A 25,717-nucleotide genomic window follows, 5' to 3' on the forward strand; every position below is an offset into this window, starting at 1 on the left:
AGAGACTTTTAAGTGGAACCCGAGAGGACTTAGCTATGGAGCAAGCCAATGATCCTAAGATACAGGAGCTTCTCAAAAGGATGGAGCAGATAGGAGAACTAAAGAAATCTCAGCTGTCCGATCTGGGCGAGATAATAACAGAGTTTGAGGCCTGCTTCGTGGACAGGCCAGGCAGGACTGATTTGACTGAGCACGATATTGAGCTGACTTCAGACGTGCCAGTGCGATCAAGGTGCTACCGATTCTCTCCAAGGCAAAGAGAAATTCTGGATAGGGAAGTAACTCGCATGCTGGAATTGGGAGTAATAAAACCCTCGGAAAGCGATTATGCTTCGCCTATGATCTTAGTAGAAGCTCCAGGTAAAGACCCTAGGCCTGTGGTAGACTACCGAAAGCTAAATTCTCTCACCAGGGATCAAGTGTATCCTATTCCGAATATTGATGAGAGAGTAGAACAGGTCGGTACACTGTAAAAAAAATTTCGCCGATTTACGTAGAAACATGGAGGTAATTTATTGCCGAGCTGTTTCCGTATTTCATGTAACGGACGTTCCTAATATAACGTAAAACCGTAAAACGGACTCTGTTAATTGTTTACAGAATCTCTGTTTCCTGATTACAGCATAATGTTTATTTCTGCATTATAAGGTTTCCGTTTTCTAAATACAGCATTGAGTTCATTTCTGCTTTACAGAATTTCTGTTTTTTCATACAGCATCAAGTCCATTTTTGTATTATAGGATTTCTGTTTTCTGAATACAGCATTTAGTTCATTTCTGCTTTACAGAATTTATGCCTTCTGAATACAGCATCAAGTCCATTTCTGCATGACCGAATTTTCCTTTTTCTAATTACGTTAAGCAACCTGTTACACAGACCTTCTTTTGCAATTATGAAGCTGTCTGCTTTCTTAGTCACGCGCACAATCAACAAAAAATGAAATCTGTTCTTTTACCGACAATACAGCATCGGCTGGTAAAGCTTGTACCAGCCGATGGGATATGATTGTTGATTTCTTTTTAGGATAATGTTGGTGTTCTTTCAGCATGCAGTTGAAGTGAGAGTAGCGTCGGTGACCACATGTGAATTTTACGATTTATCTAGTGAAGAAACATGCACGCATGCAAATTGTGTAGGACTTTGTATGCAAATATATTTAACACCCATTCAATGGAACACGTACATACGGTTTATTTCCCTTCGTACATTAAACTGCCTTCGGGGCATGCATCCTCTTTTGTAATCTGCCATTCTGTCTGAGATCCTCTGAAAAGCACAAAAAAAAAAATAGTTTGTCAGAACCGTTAGATTCTAGGCACTAGAAAAAGATGGAGAATTGGTTTGGTTTGGTTTGTGGAGTTTAACGTCCCAAAGCGACTCAGGCTACGAGAGCCGCCGTAGTGGGAGACTCCGGAAATTTAGACCACCTGAGGTTCTTTAACGTGCACTGACATAGCACAACACACGGGCGCCTTACTTTTCACCTTAAACGAAAAGACGCAAAATGTTGTTTTCAGCACTTCTAAGGCAGTGATAAAATTAACACCTGAGTTTCTAGAATTCGACACAAGAAATAAAATGAATTATGAAAAATGTATGAACCAAACTGCAGCGGAGGTGACCCCGCCGGGGTGGTGCAGTGGTAAGACGCCCGACTACTGTGCCGGAGTACCCGGGTTCGAAACTAACATGCAAAGAAGGGATGTCAGACATATAAAAACCTTTTACTGATAATTTGCACGCTTAGATAGGGTAAAGGACTTGAGTTTAAACTTTAAAAAAAAAACTGAGTGACTATCAGTGATCCTAAATGTACCACTGTACAAGGGCAAAATTATTGCAGAAGTCAGAACCATTTTTGGTAGGTAAGCTGTTTCAGTTTTTCCATGAGCAAACTTTCGACAAATGGGACGCTGGCATTTGAATGTTACCCCTGGACGTTCATTTTTCTCTGCACTCAATATTGGGAACCAAGTGGCACATGTTTCGAATGTATTACTACATGCTAAATCTGCCATGCCTTTTACTTTGTCTATGTAAAAAAGGTAAAATATTTGTTGAAAGTCATGCACGAGATGAAATGGGAAAACAGCTTAAGTGATACGGAAACGCAGAATTTTCAATTATTACACTGTTTCCAGGATCATGGTTAAAGACACACACACACACACACACACACACAGATATATATATATATATATATATATATATATATATATATATATATATATATATATATATATATATATATATATATATATATATAAACAGGATGTCACACAACTTTCCCGATTATCTATTTTATTCCAACAGTTTCGGACGGTGGACCGTCCTTCTTCAAGGTAGAATTGAGTATCGTACTCAATTCGTACTCAAGAAGGACGGTCCACCGTCCGAAACTGTTGGAATAAAATAGATAATCGGGAAAGTTGTGTGACATCCTGTTTGAATTTAACTCTGGCCCATTAGAACAAGCAATCCATGTCTATATATATATATATATATATATATATATATATATATATATATATATATATATATATATATATATATTTAAATGAGGAGGCATCAGTTGTTTTTAACGTAGCAAGAATTCATCAAAAAAGATCAAGAGAGCCATGAAGGCATGCAGTCAAGAACAACCATGAGAAAATTGACATACATGCTTAGTGCATCAGGAGATGGAACGAAGCTTCTGCGCCAACTTCATAACTGTCGAATGGACGCTGGTGAGTGACTTCTTTCCGCCTCGCCACTTGCTCCCTGACAAGGGACAGATGAAAAATATTTGCCTGTAAAACAGAAATGACTTGTTTTAGTTATGTTTGTTTTACCAAAGAATACATTGTAACATGCTTGTTATGTTTGTTGCTTAGTATTTCATAAACCGTATGAAACACTGAATAGTTGGCTAAGTAGTTCTGCTAGAATATTCAAAGGCGAACAAACGTTTTCAGTGCAACTATTTAACATTCATGCAATTCTCGAACAGTGATGTGTATCGCTGATTGCCTACTACTATTCCAAAAACTTCGGCTGCAGAAAAAGGTGAAATAGTGGCTAAACAACCTGTAAAAATTCTTTTAGTTATTTACATATATCTGGATATAAGTAAATAAAATCGTAATGTACAGTGGCATAGATTCACGTATTCTGCAATACCCCCAACAAAAGGGAATTGCAAACGCGCACAAAGTCACAGGTGTATATTTTGTTGGAGCTACGAGAGGATGCACACTAATAGAGCTTAAATTATGTGCAAAAATATTTCGTAGATTTTTCTTACAGTAAGGAACAGATCTGGCCATCACATCGGTGCATGTCAGTAACGTGTCTATTAAAAAGCCCTTGGGCTAGGTGTTTAGAAGGCTCTTGACGAAAGTGACAAGGGCACGTTGTGCGGCCTAGTCCCGCGAGGCAAGCAAAATGCGCCATGGTGGGGTTCGAGGCAAAGAATAAGTGGAAGACTAGAAGTCTGTATGGCGTTGTGTGAGGCAATGTTCTATATCTGCTTATATATGTGAACAGCTAGGGCACTGTGACATGGAAGAGTGTTTGTACAAATAAAGTTTGGCTGCTGTGTGAAGACCGAATTGCTGAAGGATGCACTTTTCACAGATCGATAAGGGTGGGCGTCCTAAGTGGCAAGTTAGCTGAGTCAAATCACTGGTGCGTGCATTATTCATAGCCTATCGCTTTGTACACCGTCTGCATTCACCCTCGGTGGACTCGTCCATAGGAGCCTCAGCACCCGTTTTACAATAGAGCAGGCAAGCTAGTAGTAAGCCAGCTCATAGAAGTGCACAGAAATTATGTTTTCTTGCGTGCACCACTGCTGAATTTGACAAGATAGGGAATAGTAGTTTCTTAATGAAAAAGTTGAGTACTGGAAACAAGACTAGAAAAGTAGCGTTACATGCATTAGTATATACAGCACATAATTATAAATCAGTTCTAAAAGCAACAAGAAAAGTAAGGCCAGGAGGAAAGATATTTTCAAATGGTCCTTTAAAGGCACTCTCCTGAAATGCTTCGCCTCAACAAGTAAAATAAACGAAGAATCAAGTGTTAAATGGAGAAATGACATTCATCCCATATATACGATACAACCAGAAAAAAAAAAAAACGATAAGAGCCTCACCTCCGGATAAATTCCAGCGTCGTTGCCGCTGGCTCTGCATACTCAAGATTAAGGACTTATTACAGCACGAAAAGCAGGCAAGCTGCCTCACTGAATGATGCTGGCTCTATAAATACAGCCTCCTGTTCACAAAACACGCACTGCTTTCCATATATGGTACCTGAAATAGAATAAACATTTTTGTTTTGCTTCTAATACAACACAGTGCCAGTGCTTTATTTAAAGTAGCCTAAAAAGTGAAGGCATCATACGCACTGGTGCTGTCAATATGAAAGGAGCAGGTAATTTGCAAAAAAAAAAAAAAAATTAAGACAGTTTTTTGGTTAATTTTTAATAACATAAATATTGACTTCAGTATTGTAAGCCATAAAAAATGCTAGTAACAAAAAAAAGAAAGATGTGCCTGTCGCGCAAAATTATATAGTAATCATTATTTGAATACTCGAAGTGGCAACTTTGTCCCATTCTTTTTCGGAAGTCTATGCCTTCAAATGGCCATTTTGACTTAAATAGGAACACATAGTGATCTTGCATAATGCTCGCATATCTACAGTGTACAAGAACATATACCCATACTCATTGGTTAGATATATGACAATATCTCGTAACCTATGAAGACAGCTTCCCAACATTTAAACCGTAATTTAATTTGATTAGTTAGCCTTTTTGTGAATGAAGAGCTAAGCAATCCAGGAAAAGGCATGGATCACTACAATTAGTCCAACCACACAATCTGCTGCCGCATCCATATGTACAGAGCATGATAATAAATACCGTCATCAAGCTTACCGAGTACAAATATAACTGGCGTGGACGGCTAATCGGAGATCCTGGATGTAATGCTCGTGCCTTCCTGATAAGAGACGGGAGTAAAATCAAATTCATGTGGTAACGAACAAGAACAGTTTATAGTGCTCCAAAACAATGATAATTGACTAACTTTATAGCCATGTTTCTTTACTCAGCCGATGCACCGAATCCTTTTGTTTCTAGGAACATATACGCGGCAAACAATTCAGCTGCGGATATTCCGACAGTCACCTGCAGATTTAACTTCAATGGTGCAGCTCTCTTTTCCATACTACAGATGCTAAGCATTTCAACCAAAATAAAACGGCGGTGACAGGTGTACCTTTTCTTTTTACAACTAAGAAGTTTCCTTTCTTTGATGGGTTCCACGCTCCTATTCCGTATAGCCATAAGCGTCAGTCTTGCAAGTAGAGGAGAGTGGTGCCAGCATATGGTAGCTACCGAACCTAACAAGCATACTGAAAAGACGTAAGGGAAGTCAAACTGCAATAATCAAGGCTTCTAATAATTATAGTTCTTTCTTCTTTCTTTCATATAGTTCCAAGTTTCAATGAATAAGGCCAAGAAGGCTGTTAGGTTATACCTGACACCACAATAGTTTCACATTAATTTACAATCTCCAAAATGGATTGCTCAGGATTCACTACTGAGGTACAGTGGGGTTTATAACTCACTTAAAAGATACGGTAGAGAGCACGAGGGTCGTCCTTGAAGTATGTGGCAAGGAGATGCATTACCACATCTTCCTCAGCTCTGATGTTGCTTTTTGTTTCTTCGAGCTGCCGCTCTGCACGCAGGTACATGATTTCCTTAGAAGGTGCACTGTCAAGGTACTTCACAAGGAGTGGAGCGCATATTGCAATACTCTCCTGCAATGTGGCCTAGAATAAATTGAAACATTTTTTTTTTTTCATCATTGGCAAGCAAAGATTATTGGTAGGCTTCAATGGAAAAAAGCAAATGTTTGCTTTGACATGTATGCAGAAATTTAAATTTGCAGAAAGAAATACTGCAGTATGCTACCAATTTTCTACGGCTATCACAGTATCACCATTGAATGTGATTCGGGTCTGGCAGTCCTAAACCAAAGAAACAAATTATCGGGGAAAAAAAATAAACATTTAAAAGTTCTCATAAAACGATGCCCATTTACATCTTACTGATTAAATTTAGCTGCAGATCTTCACCACCCTAGGATTTCCACAACTTTCGCTGCTCTGCACAAGGTCTGTGCTTGTAATGCTCAAATTTTTCATTCGCAAAAGCAAGATCTTTCACAGCATAGCTTGGTTTCCTCACATATCAGTCAGCAGAACTGAATATTCACAACTCCAACTTGTACACTGCAGCCATTCTCCTTATCTTATCTGAACATCTTTCCCAAGAAAGTTATGTGCGTGACTGTAGAAGAATGGTCTGTGAAATAACAATGGCCATTCTTCTTTCACTTGGGCTGTGGTATGCACAGGGTTAGCCGAGTTGATGAACACCCGTTGGTAAAAATATGTTTCTTTCATGTACGCCATTGCAAGCGGCACGTCTATATCTCTGAATGTTTTCCTTCCTTCCTTTTTCAAAAAAATCAAATTTTTCATGGTCATTTTCGGCAATTGGCTTTTGAACAGGCTGCCAGTTCTGACAGCCATAGCTGCTGCTTTTACTTTTCTTAACTTGTTTTTTGGTCTGCTGCAGTGCCTGTGTTTCACGATGCTAATTTTCTACTCTGTTCTCTATTTGAAATGGTTCACAATATGTGACACAAGCTTCATCCGTAATGACTCGTATCTCCCGCAGGATGGCACAGTACACAGGAAGGCAATGTTTTCTGTTTCAGCATGGTTTCTGTGGTGCCTGAAGACATGGCTTTTGAAGGTTCGGTAGTTCTTGAACGTAGCACCGCACGGACTGATTGGACATAAGGCTCCACCGAGTACACTACTATGATAAGAAAAATGTTCAAAGTAGGCCAGCCATGTAGAAAAGCTCTGCGCACATCTCGGGCATCTGTTCATCTTTCAGCACCATCCGGTAATAACGCTATAATAAAAAATAAGTTGTCATATAATTTACAAACAAGCTGTCATACGAAGACCACCCCGCGCACAACCCTCTGAACAATAAGCACCATGTCTTGTCACCTGCCAAATCCACGCCTGTGATTTTTCGCTGACAATTAGCCGAATTTTCTGCTAATCGGCAACTTTAACGCTATCGCATTAATATTGCGTACTGCGGTCGAACAGCTCCAGTTGAAAACAAACTTCCACGGTACAAACGAGCGGCTTATAGTTCGCGATTGACAAGTGGTTTATGCCTCCTTAAATCTGATCACCGCAGCTGACCAAAATACAAGCCAAGGTGCTGCTGTGTGCTGCTTAAGTACCGCTCAACACCGGACGTTTGTTTAGTCGGACAGTGCTATAAAATAGTTTCGATATGGTCCGAGTAGTTCCTCTGTCTGGACTCATCATGCGGAGAAGCGAAAATCATGAGCAATGCGAATAAACAAGTTTGTAAAGAGAGCGCGCCCTGTATCGAAATTGTTCACTGAATAAAACGTTTGCACTGCCTGAATGGCGCCTTTGCAAAGCGCGCAGCACTGCTCTTAGACACCCGTACGAAGCCAGTCACGAGTTGCATCTCAAAGACAATTGTAAGAGGCAAACACGTTGTCTTTTTTTGCTCGTCGGTGATCCAGAAGTATTCGCAAGCGCACAAGATGGCTGGGTCGTCAAAGATAAAAAGTTGCAATGCAGTATCGCAGTCCAGACGTTCAGCTCCACACGTCCACGCCCTGTGCTCACTTGAAAAAGGCGCGAGAATGCAGTGCGCCACCGCTACGGCGCATGCGTCATTGCCCTAGCGACGAGGGGACGAAGCAGTCGTCGGCGCGGGCGCGGGCGGCTTTTTGCAGCAGACGGTGCGGAGTAAGCGCGAAGGCGTGAGAACGTTGTTTTCCGCTGGGAGATGACACGTACAAGGCGTGATTAAAAAAAAAATGGCTTACATCGAATCGACCAACACGGCGACAACCGAAGAGCCTGGGAACGCCGACTTCTAGAGCAGTTTTCTATTTGTTTTTATAGTAAATGGCGCAGTACCCAAGGTCCATGTACAGTACTTCTCACTTGTCGGTGGGCGCAGCGCCGGGAGGGAAGAGGTGAACGAAAGAATGAAAAAAAAAAAAAGTGCGCCAGCGGAGGTTTCGATTTCAACTTACACTGAGACCGCATAGCAGACAGGCGCACCTGTATTTTGACTCCATTGCAATACCGCCGCCGCGGCCGCGATGAAAGCGCTTCTCCGATCACCGGCCGAGAGCGCTTTGCTTTGCGCGTTAGGTGATGCTGCTGTGTGTACTATGCTTGACAGCAGCAGCATCCGGCCAGAGGAGAAACGATGCGCGGCTTAGGAATGTTGCTCTTGTGCAGGTGGTTCGAGAAACCCAGCCCGGCGGGAAGGCGTGGGAGCATGTACAGTGTGCATGCTTGGGGATCTTCCATACTTGGGCATGCGGGCGTCGCAGTGGCGTGAACTCCTCCTTCATCCATGCCCGGTTCACGGATTTTCAATACGTATTGAATAAAATGGAATCGCCTGAAATTCGATTCACGGATGTTCAATACTTATTGAGTAAAACGGAAGTGTCTGAAATGCTTATAAGGACATTCTCCTTCATCCGTGCGCCAATTCTCGGATGTTCAATACGTATTGACGAAAACAGAACCGTTTGGCGTTCTTTTAAGGAGGTTGTCTGCGTAAAATTACGTTTTCTTTTTTTTTACAGTGTAGAGCGGCATATGTGACTACGCTGGACCTTACTCGAGGATACTGGCAAGTACCGCTCACTGAACGCGCCAGCAGATGCGCGGCTTTCGTCACTCCGACGGGCAGCTACCAGCCAACAATGATGAGTTTCGGGCTCAAAAATGCTCCATTTTGTTTTTCCCGACTCATGGATAGGGTTTTAAAGGGGTGTGAAACATTCGCGGTGCCTTATTTAGACGACATTGCGGTTTTTCCGACTCATGGGCGGACCATATGGTACATCTAAGAGCTGTACTGAGCCTTTTGCGTCAAGCTGGACTAACCGTAAAGGCCGAGAAATGTTGCCTGGCAAGGGCGACCGTGGACTACTTGGGTCACAATGTAGGTCAAGGTTTCAGGAAACCCAGCGAGATTAAGATTTCTGCGGTAGCAGACTACCCGCGGCCGAGCACGAAGACGGAAATTCGAGCATTCCTGGATCTGACTGGGTACTACAATCACTACATCCCTAACTATTCAGCTTTGGCTAGCCCTCTGACCGACGCTCTCCGCAAGACAGAACCGACAAATGTAGTCTGGGACGAACAAAAGGAAGCCTCCTTCGTAAACCTGAAGGCTGTGCTGATTAGCCGTCCGGTATTGTGAGCTCCAGACTATGGCCGAGAATTCACGGTCCAGTGTGATGCCAGTGATCGAGGGTTAGGTGCTGTTCTCTGCCAGAGAGATGACGACGGTAATGAGCACCCCGTGCTCTACCTGAGCAGAAAACTGAGTTCTAGAGAGAGGGCTTATTGCGCGTCAGAGAAAGAGTGCGCTTGCATTGTATGGGTCATTCAAAAATTGCAGTGCTATCTTGGAGGGGCCAAATTCACCGTAGAGACGGACCATTGTCCCCTGGCTTGGCTGCAAACTGCGACATCGAAGAACAGTCGCCTTCTTAGGTGGAGCTTGATTTTACAGCAGTGCAATTTTGAAATAAGATACAAAAAGGGGACGTTAAATGGGAATGCGGACGCGCTTAGCCGCTGTTTCTAAGCGGTCCGAGGTGTTCCTCGCCATGTATCCAAATTGATACTCAGGTTCTTTTTTTTTTTTTCGTGCGCTTGAATATATGTGACTATGTAAAGCAGCACGTTTGGTTTTCGAGGCATACGTGGGTCCTGAACGTCTTGAGAGTGGGCTTTTCTCGAACAACAATGGCAGTTTTCTTTTAACCTGGTCTCTTCAGACGGGAGCCGAGTGCTTGCTTGGACATGTGGTTGAGTTTCAGACAGCTCGAGCAATTTGGCCTACGACAATCAAGACAACGCGACAAGCAACAGCGAGCTTCAAGCGTTCATGTGCAGGCCATTAAGTCGTCTCTTCATGCAGCAGCTGCGACTGCTGCCCTCCGAGACTCTTCTGGCGGGGGAGGAGGCTGTTACGACCGTGCATCATCCGCACTTGCGCGCTCTATTGTTCGCCTGTGGGCATGGATAAGTGCTGTGGATATGTGGTGTTGGTACAATGGCTCTAAGTGAGCCTGTTTCCAGGAATCCTGTTTTGTAAGCCTGTTTTGCTTTGTGGACACCCTGCAAATGCCAAATTGACCCTGTCAAGAGAACATCTAGAAAAACACAAAGAAATGTCCCCCTGCGGGAAATTGCCGGAAGTGCTTTCGTTCAATTGTTCACCCTTCCAGTCGAGAAGCGCCATCGTCCAGTGAGGAATGCCTACTATCTAAAGGAGACGACAGAGTGACATGTCCGCTAACTTGCAGGACAAGAAAGGAGCATGACGCATACGGCCATTAGATGATTTCCCGGGAATGCAGGAAAGATTTGCAATTGCCGGAAAGGGACAATGCTGGAAGCAGTAAGCGGCGCGCACGTGCACTTGGGTTTCTGAGAAGTAAATCCACTTGCCGGAACCAGCCTATCGATTCTTGGCTGAAGAATAGAAATGTACCTCCTCGCCGTTCCCAAGCTTTTCCCGCCAACAAGTGACCAGGCCCAACGACACAATGCCGGGTCAGTCAGTGCTTCAGACCATCAGTGCAGTGATGTGTTCGATTGGATGCCGATATCTGAGGGGCGTGCCCTGGATTTGGTTGGTCAGCATCTTCAGAGAGGGGCTGGACATAGGGGGTTTTAAGGACGCTGCAGAGCACGAAATGTAGCTCTGAGCCCTGGGTAAACGGCTCATCCAGTCGCTTCTCGCTATGAACTCTTAACGCTTGTCATTTTGCTGGTGTACCCTTCTTTTTCTTGTAAATAATCTTGTAAATAAGTTTTCTCAAAGTGCCATTAAACCTGCTTGTACATATTTCACCAACTTCGAAGATTCAATCTTTCTTCAACCCGGAGTCTCTGCACGCTACCAAGTGAAGGCCGGGTCGACTTAGTCCCAGCGTCACGACATCGCTGTTTAACTTTTTCTGGCTACCTAAATACATGAACTCAGGATTTTCAATACACCTGGCTTGTTTGACATAGCCAAATATCAAAAGCTGATTTCGCTTACCGTTCAGCGGAGTAATACACATGCCGCATACAATTGTCCACAGTTAGCAACAGCTATAACTTTACATTTATAGTGCGGTGACAGGTGAAATTTCAATAAAATATGGCTACTTTTGGCGACATTGACCCAAACTCAGTGGCAACCTTGGCAGGTTGGCCAGTGGGTGTATCCAAGGAGGATATATAAAACTTATACATCCTCCTTGGTGTATTCTAGGCACTATTATTATAGTGCCTAGAATATATTGGCTAGTGTGTCGACCGAGGCCTCCCGGGTGGCACCATGAGCGATGAATGCCGGCGGCCGCCGCCAGGAGCGCTGCAAACTGGGTGGGTATAAAAACCCTTGATACTTTGAAAGTTACGCCAACGATTGAACTTTGCCGCCGCCGCGCTACCTCCTCGCCTCCCCCTCGCCCCTTTCGCGCCCCTTCGCTGAAGGCCGGCTCTCCGCCCGATTTCCTGAGCGACGATTGGTCTCCCTGCCGTTGCCCTTGGAAACCGACGCGGGTCCGGCGTTTTCCTTGTGTTTTCTTTTTCCTTCGCGCCATTTTTCTCCTAGTCTCGGCGAGCGAATATTTAGCGCTGGGCTTTTATTGCGCTTGCAAGCTCTATGCCGTGCTGTTGCCCGTACAACTGCAGCAAGCGGCCTGAAGATGGTTATGCGGTATTCATGATATCTCAAGGCAAGCGTGACGGCTTGCGAACGAGTCAATGGATTCACAAGATTAGTCGAACGACGTTTATTCCTAGGAAGAACAGAGTTGTTTGCGACGTCGGGTGCCTTTCTCACTCCCCGTAATAACGCGTCACCTGACGCTGCGTTTTTTATTCCTGCTTGCTCCTCAATATTTTTGCTGCGGCAGCATGTTCATTGTATAAAAATAAGGTTGTCCTCTGCAGCATGCTGATATTCTGCGAGGCTCCAAGGCTCCATCATTTAACACGCTTCGACTTCTGTACAGTCAGAAACAGGGCGCTATAATCTGCTTTTTGCTGTCAGAGATAACTGGAAAATTACAGTCTCTCGATTGCATTTGTCTCGATTATGCTAGGATCCCTGGCCTCCTTCACTAAAAATCAAAATTCGGGCTTGTAGAGGAGCTAGCCTTTCCAGCTTGTACTTGTAGTGTGCGTCGGTTACTCGGGAGCAATTAATGCTGGCCCTGAAAAACTCTTTGGCAAGTAAACTCGAGGTATTGCGGGTAATCTGCACTAGTTAGGTCGTACGGCAATTTTTTTTTTCAATTCTTGAATGTGTTGCCATGCTTTGACGCACGCGTGGGTTAAAAGATATGCGTTCGTTTTATCATGGATACGGCCAATGTGCAGGAGGTGTTCATATGATCACACACGCTTCACTTTGACCATGACTACTAGGCGTTGGCAGGTTACCTTCGCTTTGAAAGCTGGAGCTCTAAAACCGCGATTCCGCGCATTCATTTATTGCGAGAAAAGTTATCCCATCGATGTCAAATCAGCCGGAATCATTGCATCAATTTTCTGTATTTACGAAACTTAAACAATCAATAATGATTATAGTTATGATGTAAAAATAGGGGAACATTTTGCGAGCAACAATTCTTAACACTAACATATTACTCATTTCAATTGTATGCAAGATTTTTTTTTCACCTAGCCTGTGTGATTAACTCATCGCTCTATGTTCTAACTACATTTCACTGAAGACCAGTTTGAGCCGCCGATATTACACGAACTCGAAAAAAAAACAGGCCAAACGCAGTTCCATCAATTTTCTCTCACCGACCTTGTAAAGGAAGCCTCCTCGACAGAGACATGAACCTCGCTCTGATAGTAGTCAGTTATTTCTGTGGCTTGCTCTTTTCCCACCTCCATTTATGAGAAAACAAGAAAGTATAAGAATTAAAAGTCAATGTATAGTTGTCTCGTCAGATATTATGAGATAATAGAGATATGACTGACAACGTAAGTCAATGAAAATTGAAGTATATCAATGGGTCATGGGGCGGCATCAGATTAAATAGTGATTGTTATGAATAGTGATAGGTAATGATGGTGATTGCTACGGATAATAATAGTAAATGATAGTAATAGGCCCGGATAGGGAGGTGATAGTGTTCGTTGCGGATAGTGACAGTTACGATAGGTCTCTGGCATTAGTAGATATAGTGATAGATAGGATAGCGATAGTTAATGAATTGGCAGTTATATGCTTTCTCATTTCCGCACGTTGAAGACCTATGTGCACCTTGTAATTTTTTTTATTTGATTGTTGCGTTCAATGAAATCAAGCTCTTTTACATAGCGCATGAGACCACAGCATGCTTGCCCCAGAACTTCAGTGTGTCGGCCATAGGGCCCACCAATTCTCCTAGTGTACCCTGCTGTCTTTTAACCACACGCGAAGTCAGTGAGGGGCCGCGTACTCATGAAATTATTTAATTCATCCATCAGCATCATATCAAGACTGCCGTGGCAAACCTGTTCCTTGCCTCGAAGCAGCAAGGAACAGCTCAAAATTTCGTTTTATACAAAATTAACTAATTAACGCAGATTATCGCGGATCGTTAACTAGCACAGTGCCATTACACTTGGCCTAAGTTTTCCAACGGTATACGGTTCGATGTTGCAGCTAAAATTTAAATTTAATTGCAATTTACTAAATATCAATTAATCTGGCTCAGTAATTGATCGAAATACATGTACAATTAACCAATAATCCAATATCATGGTTGATCACGTGACATATACTATGCTTAGAGAGATAGCTTGACAGTATAGCGAAATAGACAGTCCTGCTTTGACCTTCTCTGATCTTGAAGTTCAAAGCACCAGCCTGGATCGTTTTCCGAAGTTTTACCGCGGTGACAGATTTCACGCTCTAAAAAAACAAACACAAAGTCAGAGGCAGTACTAGATTAGGTGCACAAAGTAAAACCTTATCATCAGACTTAAAAAGTGTCTGCAGCACAGAACTCGCCTGAAAGCTTTGCTTATCAGTAGTCCCCATTCAAACAGTTCTAAGAAGAAACCAATCAATTCATGAACTTTACTTTCGGCATTCTCAATGCTTTTCTCGCAATTTTTCAAAAATTTTGTGCACTCCTGAAGCGCAGACCTGGACCAAAAGCTCGCGCTTCACTCACTGCTGTGGCCGGCCGGCGGGCGTCAAGGAGAAAAAGCGTGTCGTGCGCAGCGCTCGCCGCCGCCGCGCGAGGAGAATCGAGGAGGAAAGCGCGGCGCGGAGGAGAGTGTCGCTACTTTCAAATTATCAAGGGATTTTAGGTGGGTATAAAGCCCCTCAATGGGCTTTAGGCTTTCTCTATGCTTTAGGTGGGTACCAGCCGCGCTGTCTGCTGCCTACTGCGCTCTCACATCTTCGGCAATAGGGCTGCTTGCACTGCATTTCAGCTCTCATTGAGTCGCAACAGACCTCAGCTATAACTGAAGCCGCTGACTACAAGTTTCAGGGTGTGTGTTTTGTCTTGGACTGGAAGCGGCGCACGTATTTAACGCTTCTTGCTTGCGAAGGCTTCTGCGAAGTTTGAGCATCTTAGTCCCGGACATCCCGTGCTCACAAAGGGAAACCCAGAATTTCTATTCTAACAACAATTAAAGCATAGGCATTTATTTATATAAAATATATTTGTAATCTCTGGAACAAAGTGAAATGCTTCATTTTTATTGGCACATGGTTCTTTCTGCGCACTGTACACTTGCTGACAAGTAAACAAGTACGCGCAGTTTTATTTATATATTGTATATGCGAACAACACAGGAAACAAAGTCACGCAACACTCCTTTTATGTATATGTAATAACAAACACAGACACATGTGGCAGAATTGCATGAACAGCAGAGCACAAACGAGGAGGAGGAAAAACATTTATTATGTAAACTTCCTTTTCTTCCTGACTGGAGCCCTCAGTCCAGGGCTCCATGTGCCGCCTCAATCCTGCAGGCCCGCCAGAACAGCTGTCGCTGGTCTTGCGGGTTGTTGCAAATAAAACGGTCTCAGAAAGAATACAAATCAGTCCATAAGCCCATGGGCCACGGCAATCCTCTCGGCCCGCTCGATTAGCCGGCGTTGTTCGGCCAGCTCCGTGCGGGACAAGGCATTTTCCCAAGATGAGAGGGTGGGGTGAGGTACAGGTGGAATGCCGCCGGGTGGCTTTGGGCAGGCCCAAACAGAATGGTATAGTGTAGGTCGGCGTTGTTGGCAGGTGGGGCATTTATCTGGGTAGCGGGTGGGGAAGAGCAAATGTTTGTGGTACAAATTTGTATACGTGTGAGTCTGCGGGTGTCGCCATGCCACAGCTTCGGCCTTGGTGAGTGTTGGGTGCGGCGGTGGCAGAGTTCTTCTTTGTGTGCGGTAATATAGTGCAATGTGGGTGTAAGACTGTGGAACTGTGCTGGCGTCCTCTGTGTCTACTTCCCCCTCCGCTTCCGTCGACAGCGCCCGGAAGGTTGCTGCTCGGGCAAGCGCGTGCGCACTCTCGTTGCCAGGAAGGGAGGATCGAGTGACCAGGAGTCCAAACAATTTTAACAATGGGAAAGGTATGATAGCTTATAGGTGAGAGCACGCGTGAAGCCTCGAAAGATAATGTATTCTTCGCGAAGGCGCGACACGCAGCTTGTGAATCTGTGATTATTGTGTATGTCGGAGTGGTGGGATGTTTGTAACATGTGTCCATGTGGTGTATGAAGGTGAGTGCTACCGCTATGGCAGTCTCCTCAGCCGTCGTGCTCGAGTTCCTGCCACGAACGGAGCCCGTAATCTTAATTGAGCCGTTGGCGTCCGTAACAGCTAGTGCCATAGCGTCTGTGCCCGATGGATATCTCGCCGCGTCGACATATAAAACAGTTTGGACACCTCTGTACTGGCGCAGGAGTGCCTTGACTCTAGCGGTCCTACGACCAGTGTGGAGTGCGGGGTCCATATTCTTTGGAACTGGCGCGACCCTGATCTTAGCTGCCAGTTTGGGCGAGATGGCATGGTACCTCTGTTGCAGCGGTGTTGTCGGCTCCGGGTAGCCTAGTCTACGGAGAACAGTCCGGCCCACTCTAGTGTCTCGAAGGCGCGTGAGTTGGTCATTCCTTTGGGCTTCTATCAGCTCTTCTGCGGTATTGTGGCGGCCAAGCTGAAGCAGGCGATGCGTCGAGGTGTACGGGGGAAGTCCGAGGGCTGTCTTTACTGCCGATCGTAGAAAGATGTTCAGATGATTGAGTTCAGTTCGATTGAACTTGTGGTAAGGGGCGTGAAACGTCATACGGCTGATTAATAGCACCTGCACGATTCGCATGGTATCCCTTTCCTTGAGCCCCCCCACGTCTGTTGAAAATACGGCGGATCAAGTGCGCCACCTGCGCGAATTGCTTCTTCAGCAGCTGTATAGTGTAGGTCGCTCTGCCGTTGCTCTGCAGATACAGGCCCAGTACCCTTAGTCGATCCACTCTAGGGATGGGAATTCCTTCGAGATGCAAGTCGATTTCCCGGTCGACTACTTGGGTCCTCGCTCGAGCACGAATCACAAGCAGTTCTGATTTCTCAGCCGCGCATGTAAGCCTGCGCTCAGTTGTGTACTGCTGTGGATATGCAAAATTACTTCGACGTCGGCCAACACTGGGTGCAAAAGTCGGGCCGCCATCTTTGTTAGGTCAAGCGCCGGCTGGTACGGAGCATATTGCATTGCCGCACGTATCACCTTGCAGCCGGACAGTCCCTGAGTAGCGTGCGACGTTGACATGGCAGAACAACGGCGTTTCCCAAATTCTGACCATGCGATGTGGAAAAACGACTTGGAAGCCCTTCCACATTTGTCTGAGGGCACGTTAGCAGGCTTATGTGCGTCGGCAGGTCCGTCGAAGCCTATACATTGCCTTCATCGGTGTCGACTAACATTTGCGACTCAAGGTATGTATGCATGATATGAGCTACAATTTTTAGCCAGCATTGCTCCTAGCCAGAAGCCATTTGCGCGAATGTGGGCTACTTCTGACGCCCTAGTGACACCCCCGTACGACCGTGTGCTCCGCGTTTCGAGATAGACGTACGCCAGTTTAGTCTGAGTTTAAGCGGCAAGAACGGCAAAAAAAAAAAAAAAAAAGGCAAACAATGTATTCCATAGTTCCTTAAGCAAGCTGCGCGTCGTGCTCGCAGCTACACACCAAACTTGGTGGGACATCGCGTCGTGGCCGCGGCTCAGCTGACATGCTGCAGTCAGTATTATGCGCGAGTGTAAAAAGCACGGGAAACAATACTTTGTACGCCAGACTTCACCCATTATTCTTTCCTCGGATGAGCGTTCGTACTATCTTTGTGTCTGCTCTGCAATGTGTATGGCGATAAACCAGCTTCTCGTTGGCATTCTTCCCATTCATTAACGCATGCCTTGTGCCGCAGATGTAAAAGCAATGCGTTGCTTCGCCGTGGCTTGCACGGACTTTTTTTACGTCACCTGCATACTTATAGCGGACACATACAAGAGTAGGACTGTGGCTGAGCTGTAGTAGGAGGGACAATAATTTGCACGAATCGTATGAAGGACATAGCACGAAGCAGGGTTATCATGCAGTTCATGTTTATTAACTGATATCTTATTTACTGATAAAATGTTCATTACACAAAGGTTACAGAGGGATTTTAAGTTGTTGTCCAGTGGACATAAGAAGTAAGTCATTCTGTGTACTTAAAATATTTTTTTTTACAGACTTGGCATCGTCTACGCGAGAGCGACATGCTTTAGAAGCCAGAAAAAAACAGGCCGGCCTTACAAGGTTCATCTGGCATTTCAGTTGAACAGTTCTACAGTCACTGACACAACATGTGAATGTGCTGCTGGGACAAGCGGATCGTGCAGCCATATTCTTGCTGCCCTGCGGCTCATGATTTTGTTAAAAAAAAAAGGATTTAAAGAAGCACCACCAGAGCTGTCATGCACAGAGCTCCCTCAGCAATGGAGGCGCCCTCGACAACATAACATCAGGCCAATGAGTGTGCTCGACGTCGATTGGAGGAGCCCTCGTGAAGATGGCACCCTTCTACCAACACCTGCAAAAGTGTATGATGCACGAGCTAAGAAGTTAGAGGAGCAGCAGCAACTGGACAGTTTTCACAAGTTGGGTGAAAGTCTCCGTCGACTTGGAAATGATGAATTTGCAGCTGCCCTGTGCACCGCAAAGGGACCTTTTAAGGATACCAAACTAGGGATGGCACCTCCTGGCTCAGCACTGTCCTACCAGCAAAAAAAGCTGCCTGCAGGCTTCAAGACATGGAAAAATATTCCAGATGGAAGTGGAGTATTCCTATTAGTCCCAGAATTATTCCTGTTCGACCAAGCTGTGCCGCATACATTTGTCGACAGATTCAGTGCAGATGAATGGAGTATATTGAGGGTGAGTGGAGCTTAAAGTACCTCACCTCACTTCCCCCTAGTGCAGTATTGTTAACTGTAACCCTGTAATATGGCAGGCTTATATACTGCAAGCATTCACAGCACTGCACTCTTTAATAGCTGTATAGTCTACTTGTAGAGATGCAACCCTGTAGAAACAGCACGGTTTAATCCTGCATGAAGACAGTGTACTCAGCCACAGTGAGAACACTAAGGACATATATCATGGAACTTATTTCAAGTTGATGGGGTAACAAAATATGGTATGATTTTAATTATTTAAAGATAGAGTAGGACGTGCGAAAGCTGTTTGCCCATCGATGGAAGTTGATGGAGACAATGTAGAATGCACAGAGTGAGTGTGTTTCAGTTTAACATGCGGGCTGATCAGCCGTAGTGATAGCTACGACGTTGAATAATTGTTTCCCATGAGAAATTCCTGGGATCGAAATGTTCTGCTTTGACAAGTTTTTTTTTTTTTTTCCCCGAGCTTGGCAGATGAAAACCATAACATTCTTGGTTGAGTTTGCCCGCGTGTAGTTTTCACACTAAAATGTGGCTCTCAACAGCCAGCTGCTGGAACTTGTCGCTTTATGCTTTGTTCTATTTGTTTATTGCAGGAAATGCAAGTATCCCCTGAGGATGCCAGGCGACTAGAGCTCAATTCAAGGCAACAAGCACGAAGTGAATGCTGGAAGGAGGGCCGGTTGAACAGGTTAACTGCGTCGTGCTTTGGGAGAGTACTCAAAAGGGACCAGTGGACGGACAAGGGCCTGCGGAATCTTATTGAACCGAAGGACTTGTCCCGTGTACGTGCTATTCAGTATGGACAAAGGAATGAAAGTGCGGCCTCAGACCGGTATTGTGTCACCATGTGGAACCTAGGACATCATGTTACACTGCAGCACTGCGGCTTGGTAGTACACCCAGAATGCCCATGGCTAGGCGCTAGCCCCGACAGGCTTGTGTATGACCCAGAAGAACAAACATACGGGGTCCTTGAGGTCAAGTGTCCATACTCTTTAAAGGACAGCGAGCCAGAGCAAGCTAGGTCGGCAGAGTTCTGCATGACATTTACTGAAAATGATGTACCAAGTCTAAAAAGAGACCATGAATACTACGCCCAAGTACTTGGCCAAATGGCTCTGACAGAATGCAAGTGGGGGGACTTTGTTGTCTGTTCGGAAAAGTGGATTGTCATAGAGCGCATTTGCTTTGATGAAGCAGAGTGGACACGCATGAAGGCAAAGCTGGATAGCTTCTTTTTCAGTCATATGCTGCAATATGTTGTAAGTAGGAGGAGCCTTTAATTTTCGCATGCAGGCTAAACAAGTTATCAGCCGGACTGTAGCCACACAGGGCAAAGGCCTCTTTCTTCGCGTTTGTTTTCTGAACCATTCGGCACGCTTCCTGTCTTTTTCTGAACCATTCTGCACGCTAACATTAAGAGACAGCAGTCTCTTAATGTTACACTTTAAAGTAGCGGTGCGCTAACAGAATACAAAAAGACAGCACAAAACACAAGGGCAAACTTGCTGCATTTTCATCTTCACCTACATGAATGAGGATGAGACAAAAAACTGGGAACGAAAGTACAACCAAAAGCTAAAGCACCTAACCCTCCTTTTCTGATCCGATAAAAACAATAATCATGTTGTGTCAGGCACCAAAACAAGTTGGTGGCCTGTGCTGAAGGAGTGGTTTACAAGATTCCACTCTCTTGCGGTAAGGCCTATGTGGGTCAGACTGGCAAGTGTGTGAATGGGAGGTTGCGACAGCACAGTACGAATGTCTCGTAAGACGTGGAAATATAAATATCTTCCGATAATTTCACATATGGCTCCTCTAAACCACGATTTCACAATGCCTGCCAAGGTTTCAACGGTGTCAAGTGCTTTTTTGTAATCTATGTATAAAGATTGATTATATTACAAGCAATTTTCTATCACCTGATTGATAGTGTGGGTATAATTCATTGTACAGTAGCGTTTACGAAATCCTGCCTGATCTCAAATGTGAATATACATAATACTTAGAGTTGTTTTGCCTCCGTATTCAAATGCTCTGAATATGAGAATACAAAACGTGCAGTGAAAATCCACAGTACAGACCACAATATCACAATGAAAAAATTATGAGAAAAAAAGCCCATATCACTAGTCTTTGCAACGCCAGAAATATGAACACAATAAAGAGCAAAAAACTATAGCAACGCACATTAACAGAAATGAATCTTCTCACCATTACATACAAAACATGAAAATATAAGTAGCGTTCCAGCATGACCTATTACCTTCCATACATGACCTCTATGCAGTTAAATGCAATGTTAATCACAATTTCTGATATGCAGTCCAGTGGAACACAATAGCTAATCTAGACGAAGTGCACAAACTTTCATGATAATGGGTACAGTTGCATGTTAATCCTGATATTTCGTTCTTCATATTCTATTTTGTTATCGACATTAATGAACAGGACAGTCGAGCATACAACAACACAAGCTGCATAGAGTGAACTGGTTGTACAAAGCTCGCAAAAAAGAAATAAAGCAATACAAAAGACAGGGTGGAGCACTGCCTCTAGTTTCATAATAAATGCTCCATCAAGCATGGCACTCATGCAACATTTAATGGTTTTGTCATCCAATCAACTATGTAAAGAATTCATCATCCTCTGAATGACACGGTGCAGGAATGGAACTTTGCACGAGTTGGTCATTCTGTGCATGTGGCTGCAAACACAACAAACACCAAGTAGCTGACACTGCTGGATATGCAGCGGTGCATCATATAACCTCATGTGGAGTCATCAAACGCCCACAAAACATCTGTATTGCTTTGACGCTGAATTAGAGCAGTTTGGAAATTCGTGAGGATAGCCGCTACTGTCCAAATCTGATTAATAACTGGTGCCAGAGTAAGTGGAATCGGTCGGTCAAAAATATGGTACCCTTTGATCCGCTGTATTCTCCGCTCCACATGTATCCTGAGTGAAGCAATCTCTTTAGTTTCTTGCACCTGGCCTTTTGAGAATGTTCCACCTCTTAGAAATGGGGGTATGTTTAGCTTCACACCCTTGCTTTCCAAGAGATCCTCAATAACGAATCCCTTGTCTGCCATCACACCATCATTCTCTTCAAAGTCCAGCTCTAGAAACCCACTCCTTACGACACACTCCCTGTCTGAAGTGGACCCTGTGAAAAGCTCAGAAACAAATGTTACAAGTCCATTAGGAGAAACGCCTATCAGCCCTTTAAATGTGTTTGAGGACTTGTATGAGGAGTAGGTGCTTGACTGAAGTGAGAGAGATGATGGCACCTCACAACGGATCTCAGTAGCATCCAAGATTACCCTTGTTGATGCATAATCCCCAACAAATACAACTGGCATGTAGTCATCGACCACTTTCCTAGATGCCCACAATGGCAAAGTGCCCAATTTACCATAAAGGAAATTCAGCCATGATGTGCATATCCTAGACACTGTTGACTGCGTAATGCCAAACCTATGTGCAAGGTCAGTCTCAAACAATCCCAGGCGCAACCTAACCAAAACCAAGAAAAGCTGGTTCTCAGTGCTGAGCTTTCTCTTGCGGCCCCTTGTTGCAGAGGATCCCTCGGCACGCAACACATTGCAGCCACCATCGCCAGCCTCCAGGAATACAAGGAGGGATGTGAAGTGCTCATAGCTCGGCAGCCCGGTATAGAACTGAAGAGCTTCATCTGATTGCTTGAACCGGTCAATACAAAAAGGAGATGTTCTTTCTTTTTCTACATTGAGCTGCTGAGTCACGCTATCTTTTTCTGATCGCAGCTCTTGAATTTCAGCCCTTGCTGATTGCAGCTGCTCTCTCAGATGGCTGCATTCATCACGAAGTTTTCTGATATCCTTGTCTTGTCTGTCAATCACAGCGACCAGATGTTCAACTTTTTCATGGTGCGCATGATCTGCACCAGCATGCTCAGACATATCTCCAGTCTGCACATCCATGTTGCCGTCGCTAGAATCAGGTGGAGTCTGCTGTGGTGCATTTGGCGTTAAATCTTGCACCGGCAGCACTTGATCCTGCAGCTTGGCGGCTTGCCTGGCTGGCAGTGCTGCACGCTGCTTCGGGGGCTTCCGCTGCTTGCGCTGTTTGGCAAAGCTAAACACAGAAGGTACTGCTGTGTCTCTGAGGATGTTGTGACCACTAGCCACTCCAGGAATGTAGTCACACACTCGAAAGTGTTTCGAGCATACTTTCGTATACTCAGACACTTTAAAATTCGGGCCTTCATCTCTCTTGATCGCGATGATCCACTTCTTGCGAAGCGCGATATCCTTGGGGAAACGGTGAAAAGACACCTATAAAAAAAAAACACGAACAACTGTTACTTAACCTAAATCTTGAGGTAACATGATGACCTAAAGTTCCTTTAGCTACAATGAATAACAAATAACTTGTTAGGAGCTGCTTTGATTCCAGTCACCACATGAAACTTGCTTACTTTGAAAAAGTCAGGGAGCACCTGTGAACAACTGTGTATTGATGCTAACATCGGACACGCACTCCCGGTCAGTGGCATAGAGTCTCAGGTGACTGCGGCCTGAGTGATATCAACTTGTCATTAATATAAAGTCATGAGCAGACTTGTCTAAAGCCCTGCAGTAACCAGCAAAGTGAAATCATAGCATAGCTGCAGTGCTAAAGGCACTGTGTTTCCGCCTTTCTTGCCTGTCTTATACAGCCTCGCTAGAGCAGAGCCCGAGCTTCAAAACTAGTAGCCTTTGCTCCTCAGTGGACCGCTCGAACGCTATAGACAAGCCTGCTCACGCCGCTTAGGCAATATTCGTTGCACGATTTTACAATGATGTCTGCACCTGTGCAGAACGTACACAAATGAATGTAAGCTTATTTGCGTGTGTTACCAGCTTTCGCCACGAAGTAATGCTGGACGTATTTAAGCGCGATCGCGGGCACACAGCAGTTCGAAGCAGCCCACAATCTTCAACGCGACCGGATGCAGAAATAATCGAGCCCTAGCGTTTGGTTCCGTGTGCGGCTCTTGCAGCTGTTTCTACAGCCAGAGGCGCTTCTTCTACAGCTAACCAGCGGAGCACTCGAACGGAACGCTCTAGACAAGCCTGCATGTTCACGTCGCTTAGGCAAGGTTCGTTGCACGATTATTTTCGATAATGTCCGCACTTGTGGAGAACATACACAAATGAACGTAAGCTTTTATTTATGCGTGTTACCAGCTTTCGCCACGGAAGATTTCTGGACGTATGAAGTTGATTCGCGGCCACATCGCGCATCGGAGCCGCCAACAATCTTCGACGCGACCGGGTGCAGAGATAATCGCTAGCGTTTGGTTCTGCATGCGGCACAAATCAGCCGTTTATACAGCTAAGCCCTGCTAAGTTGCTTGCTGCATCAAGCCTGAGAACTAATCGCGGCACCGTGGGAAACGCGAGATGGACGCACTCTGCATCCTGCGCGATAACTAAGCGCCGAGGAGGTTATCAAACGGCGCAGTCATTGAGTTTCGCTACAAACACCGGCTAGCATAAAACTAGCTTAGTTTACACACCTTGGCTCATGCGCCAAGAACAATTGCGGTAGCTCTTCAGACGCGGCCATTTCATCACGGAGCAACAACCGCAACATCGAGCAGCACGTACCTTTTTTCCGTCGCTATCGATGATTCCTCGCTGTTTACATAGCGGAACGCAGCAGTGCGACGGCATCGTCCAGCGAGCAAAGAGAATTAAAAATCGTGTAGAACACAAATATGCTCCGAACAAGCAGCACGCTGTACCAAGATACACTGCGTCGACGGCGACTGCTGGCTGGCGGCTGCCGTCGGCTACGTTCCTTGACCCAACAAACATGGCTGACATGGTTACTTTTGCTATAACTAGATGGCGCTACCTATTTTGCATATCAGGCTGTCTTGGATGTGGCCGTCAGAGCCTTTGGTGATCCATAACGTGATGTCGTCAGCATAGAGTGCATGATGCAGATCAGGAATTCTTGACAACAGCGGAGGAAGTCCTGCCATCGCCACGTTGAACTATGTGGGCGACAACACCGAACCCTGTGGGGTGCCCCGACCAGTGAGACGTATCGGTTCAGAGCGTACGTCTCCGATACCCAGGGTAGCAGTTCGACCCATGAGGAAAGCCCTAACGTAATCATAAGTTCGTTGACCACAATGTGAACTCGCTAGTCCCTCCAAGATGGCATCGTGCGACACGTTGTCAAAGGCCCCCTTCAGGTCTAAGGCCAGGACAGCACGGGCCTGGGTCCTGCCGGGATGATCGATCACTTCCTCTTTAAGCTGAAGATGAACATCCTGAGTAGAGAGATGCGGCCGGAACCCGAACATGGTGTCAGGAAAGAAGATGTTGGTTTCCAAGTGTGGGTGCAGCCGCCGGAGCACTACATGCTCCATAAGTTTCCCAACACACGACGTCAAGGATATGGGTCGAAGATTCTGAAGGGCGAGCTGCTTGCCTGGTTTCGGAATTAAATTTATGTCAGCATGACGCCATTCTTGCGGGAGTGTACCGGTCTTCCATACGTCATTATAATAACTGGTCAAGGCAGTTATTGATTCGTCGTCAAGGTTCTGGAGCATCTTATATGTAATACCGTCCGCCCCAGGGCAGTGCTCCTTCTCAGGCTCGCGAGTACTGCTCGAACCTCTGATTCCGTGATGTCCTCGTCCAGGGGTGAATACTCATTTTGATGAGGGTAGACTCTATATTGCGGTCTGGGACCCGTCAGTATATAGCGCGCCTCCAGGGCATGCAGCAGTGCAGTGCTATCTTTCGCTTCCTTATGGAGGAGTTTGCCAACCGCTTTAGAGGTTTCCTCTCTGGTTTTGGATGGGTCGACAAGGCCTCGGAGGAGTGACCACGTTTTGGCCGTTCCGAGTGTTCCCATGCAGCCTTGTGCAGAGCCTGTGCCAGTTGGAACTCGTGAGCTCTTCCGCATAGCGCTCTGCCGCAATTGTAATTTCCGCTATACGTTTCCGTAGCTTGCGATTGTGTCGCTGCTTCCGCCATCTTCGGACAAGTCCTCTTCGAGCTTCCCACAGATGGAGGAGGTGCGGGTCGATCTCAGGTGCCTTTTCT

At 45.2% G+C, this 25,717-nt stretch overlaps 1 protein-coding gene, 1 long non-coding RNA gene and 1 pseudogene across 3 annotated transcripts; 1 reads left to right on the plus strand and 2 right to left on the minus strand.

The window, feature by feature from the left end:
* Positions 1–1,166: 1,166 nt before the first annotated feature.
* Positions 1,167–5,842, minus strand: LOC146205165 (uncharacterized). Its single transcript, XR_014704138.1, has 5 exons — positions 5,626–5,842; positions 4,931–4,994; positions 4,142–4,301; positions 2,663–2,792; positions 1,167–1,266 (listed from the first exon to the last, which is right to left on the minus strand). It is a non-coding gene; the product is annotated as an uncharacterized LOC146205165 (long non-coding RNA).
* An 11,105-nt stretch (positions 5,843–16,947) lies between these two features.
* Positions 16,948–19,906, plus strand: LOC146205166 (uncharacterized; annotated as a pseudogene). Its single transcript, XR_014704139.1, has 3 exons — positions 16,948–17,116; positions 17,913–18,597; positions 19,217–19,906. The product of XR_014704139.1 is annotated as an uncharacterized LOC146205166 (transcript).
* Positions 19,907–20,962: 1,056 nt separating this feature from the next.
* On the minus strand, positions 20,963–24,447 carry LOC146205167 (uncharacterized). Its single transcript, XM_084589849.1, has 2 exons — positions 24,260–24,447; positions 20,963–22,942 (listed from the first exon to the last, which is right to left on the minus strand). The coding sequence occupies exons 1-2, from the start codon at positions 24,323–24,325 to the stop codon at positions 21,395–21,397; spliced, it is 1,614 nt and encodes a 537-aa protein (XP_084445975.1). The 5' UTR covers positions 24,326–24,447; the 3' UTR covers positions 20,963–21,394.
* Positions 24,448–25,717: the final 1,270 nt, after the last annotated feature.

The sequence above is a fragment of the Amblyomma maculatum genome, chromosome 1 (genome assembly GCF_055883805.1).
Source record: "Amblyomma maculatum isolate TAMU_Amacu chromosome 1, ASM5588380v1, whole genome shotgun sequence".
Taxonomy (NCBI): domain Eukaryota; kingdom Metazoa; phylum Arthropoda; class Arachnida; order Ixodida; family Ixodidae; genus Amblyomma; species Amblyomma maculatum.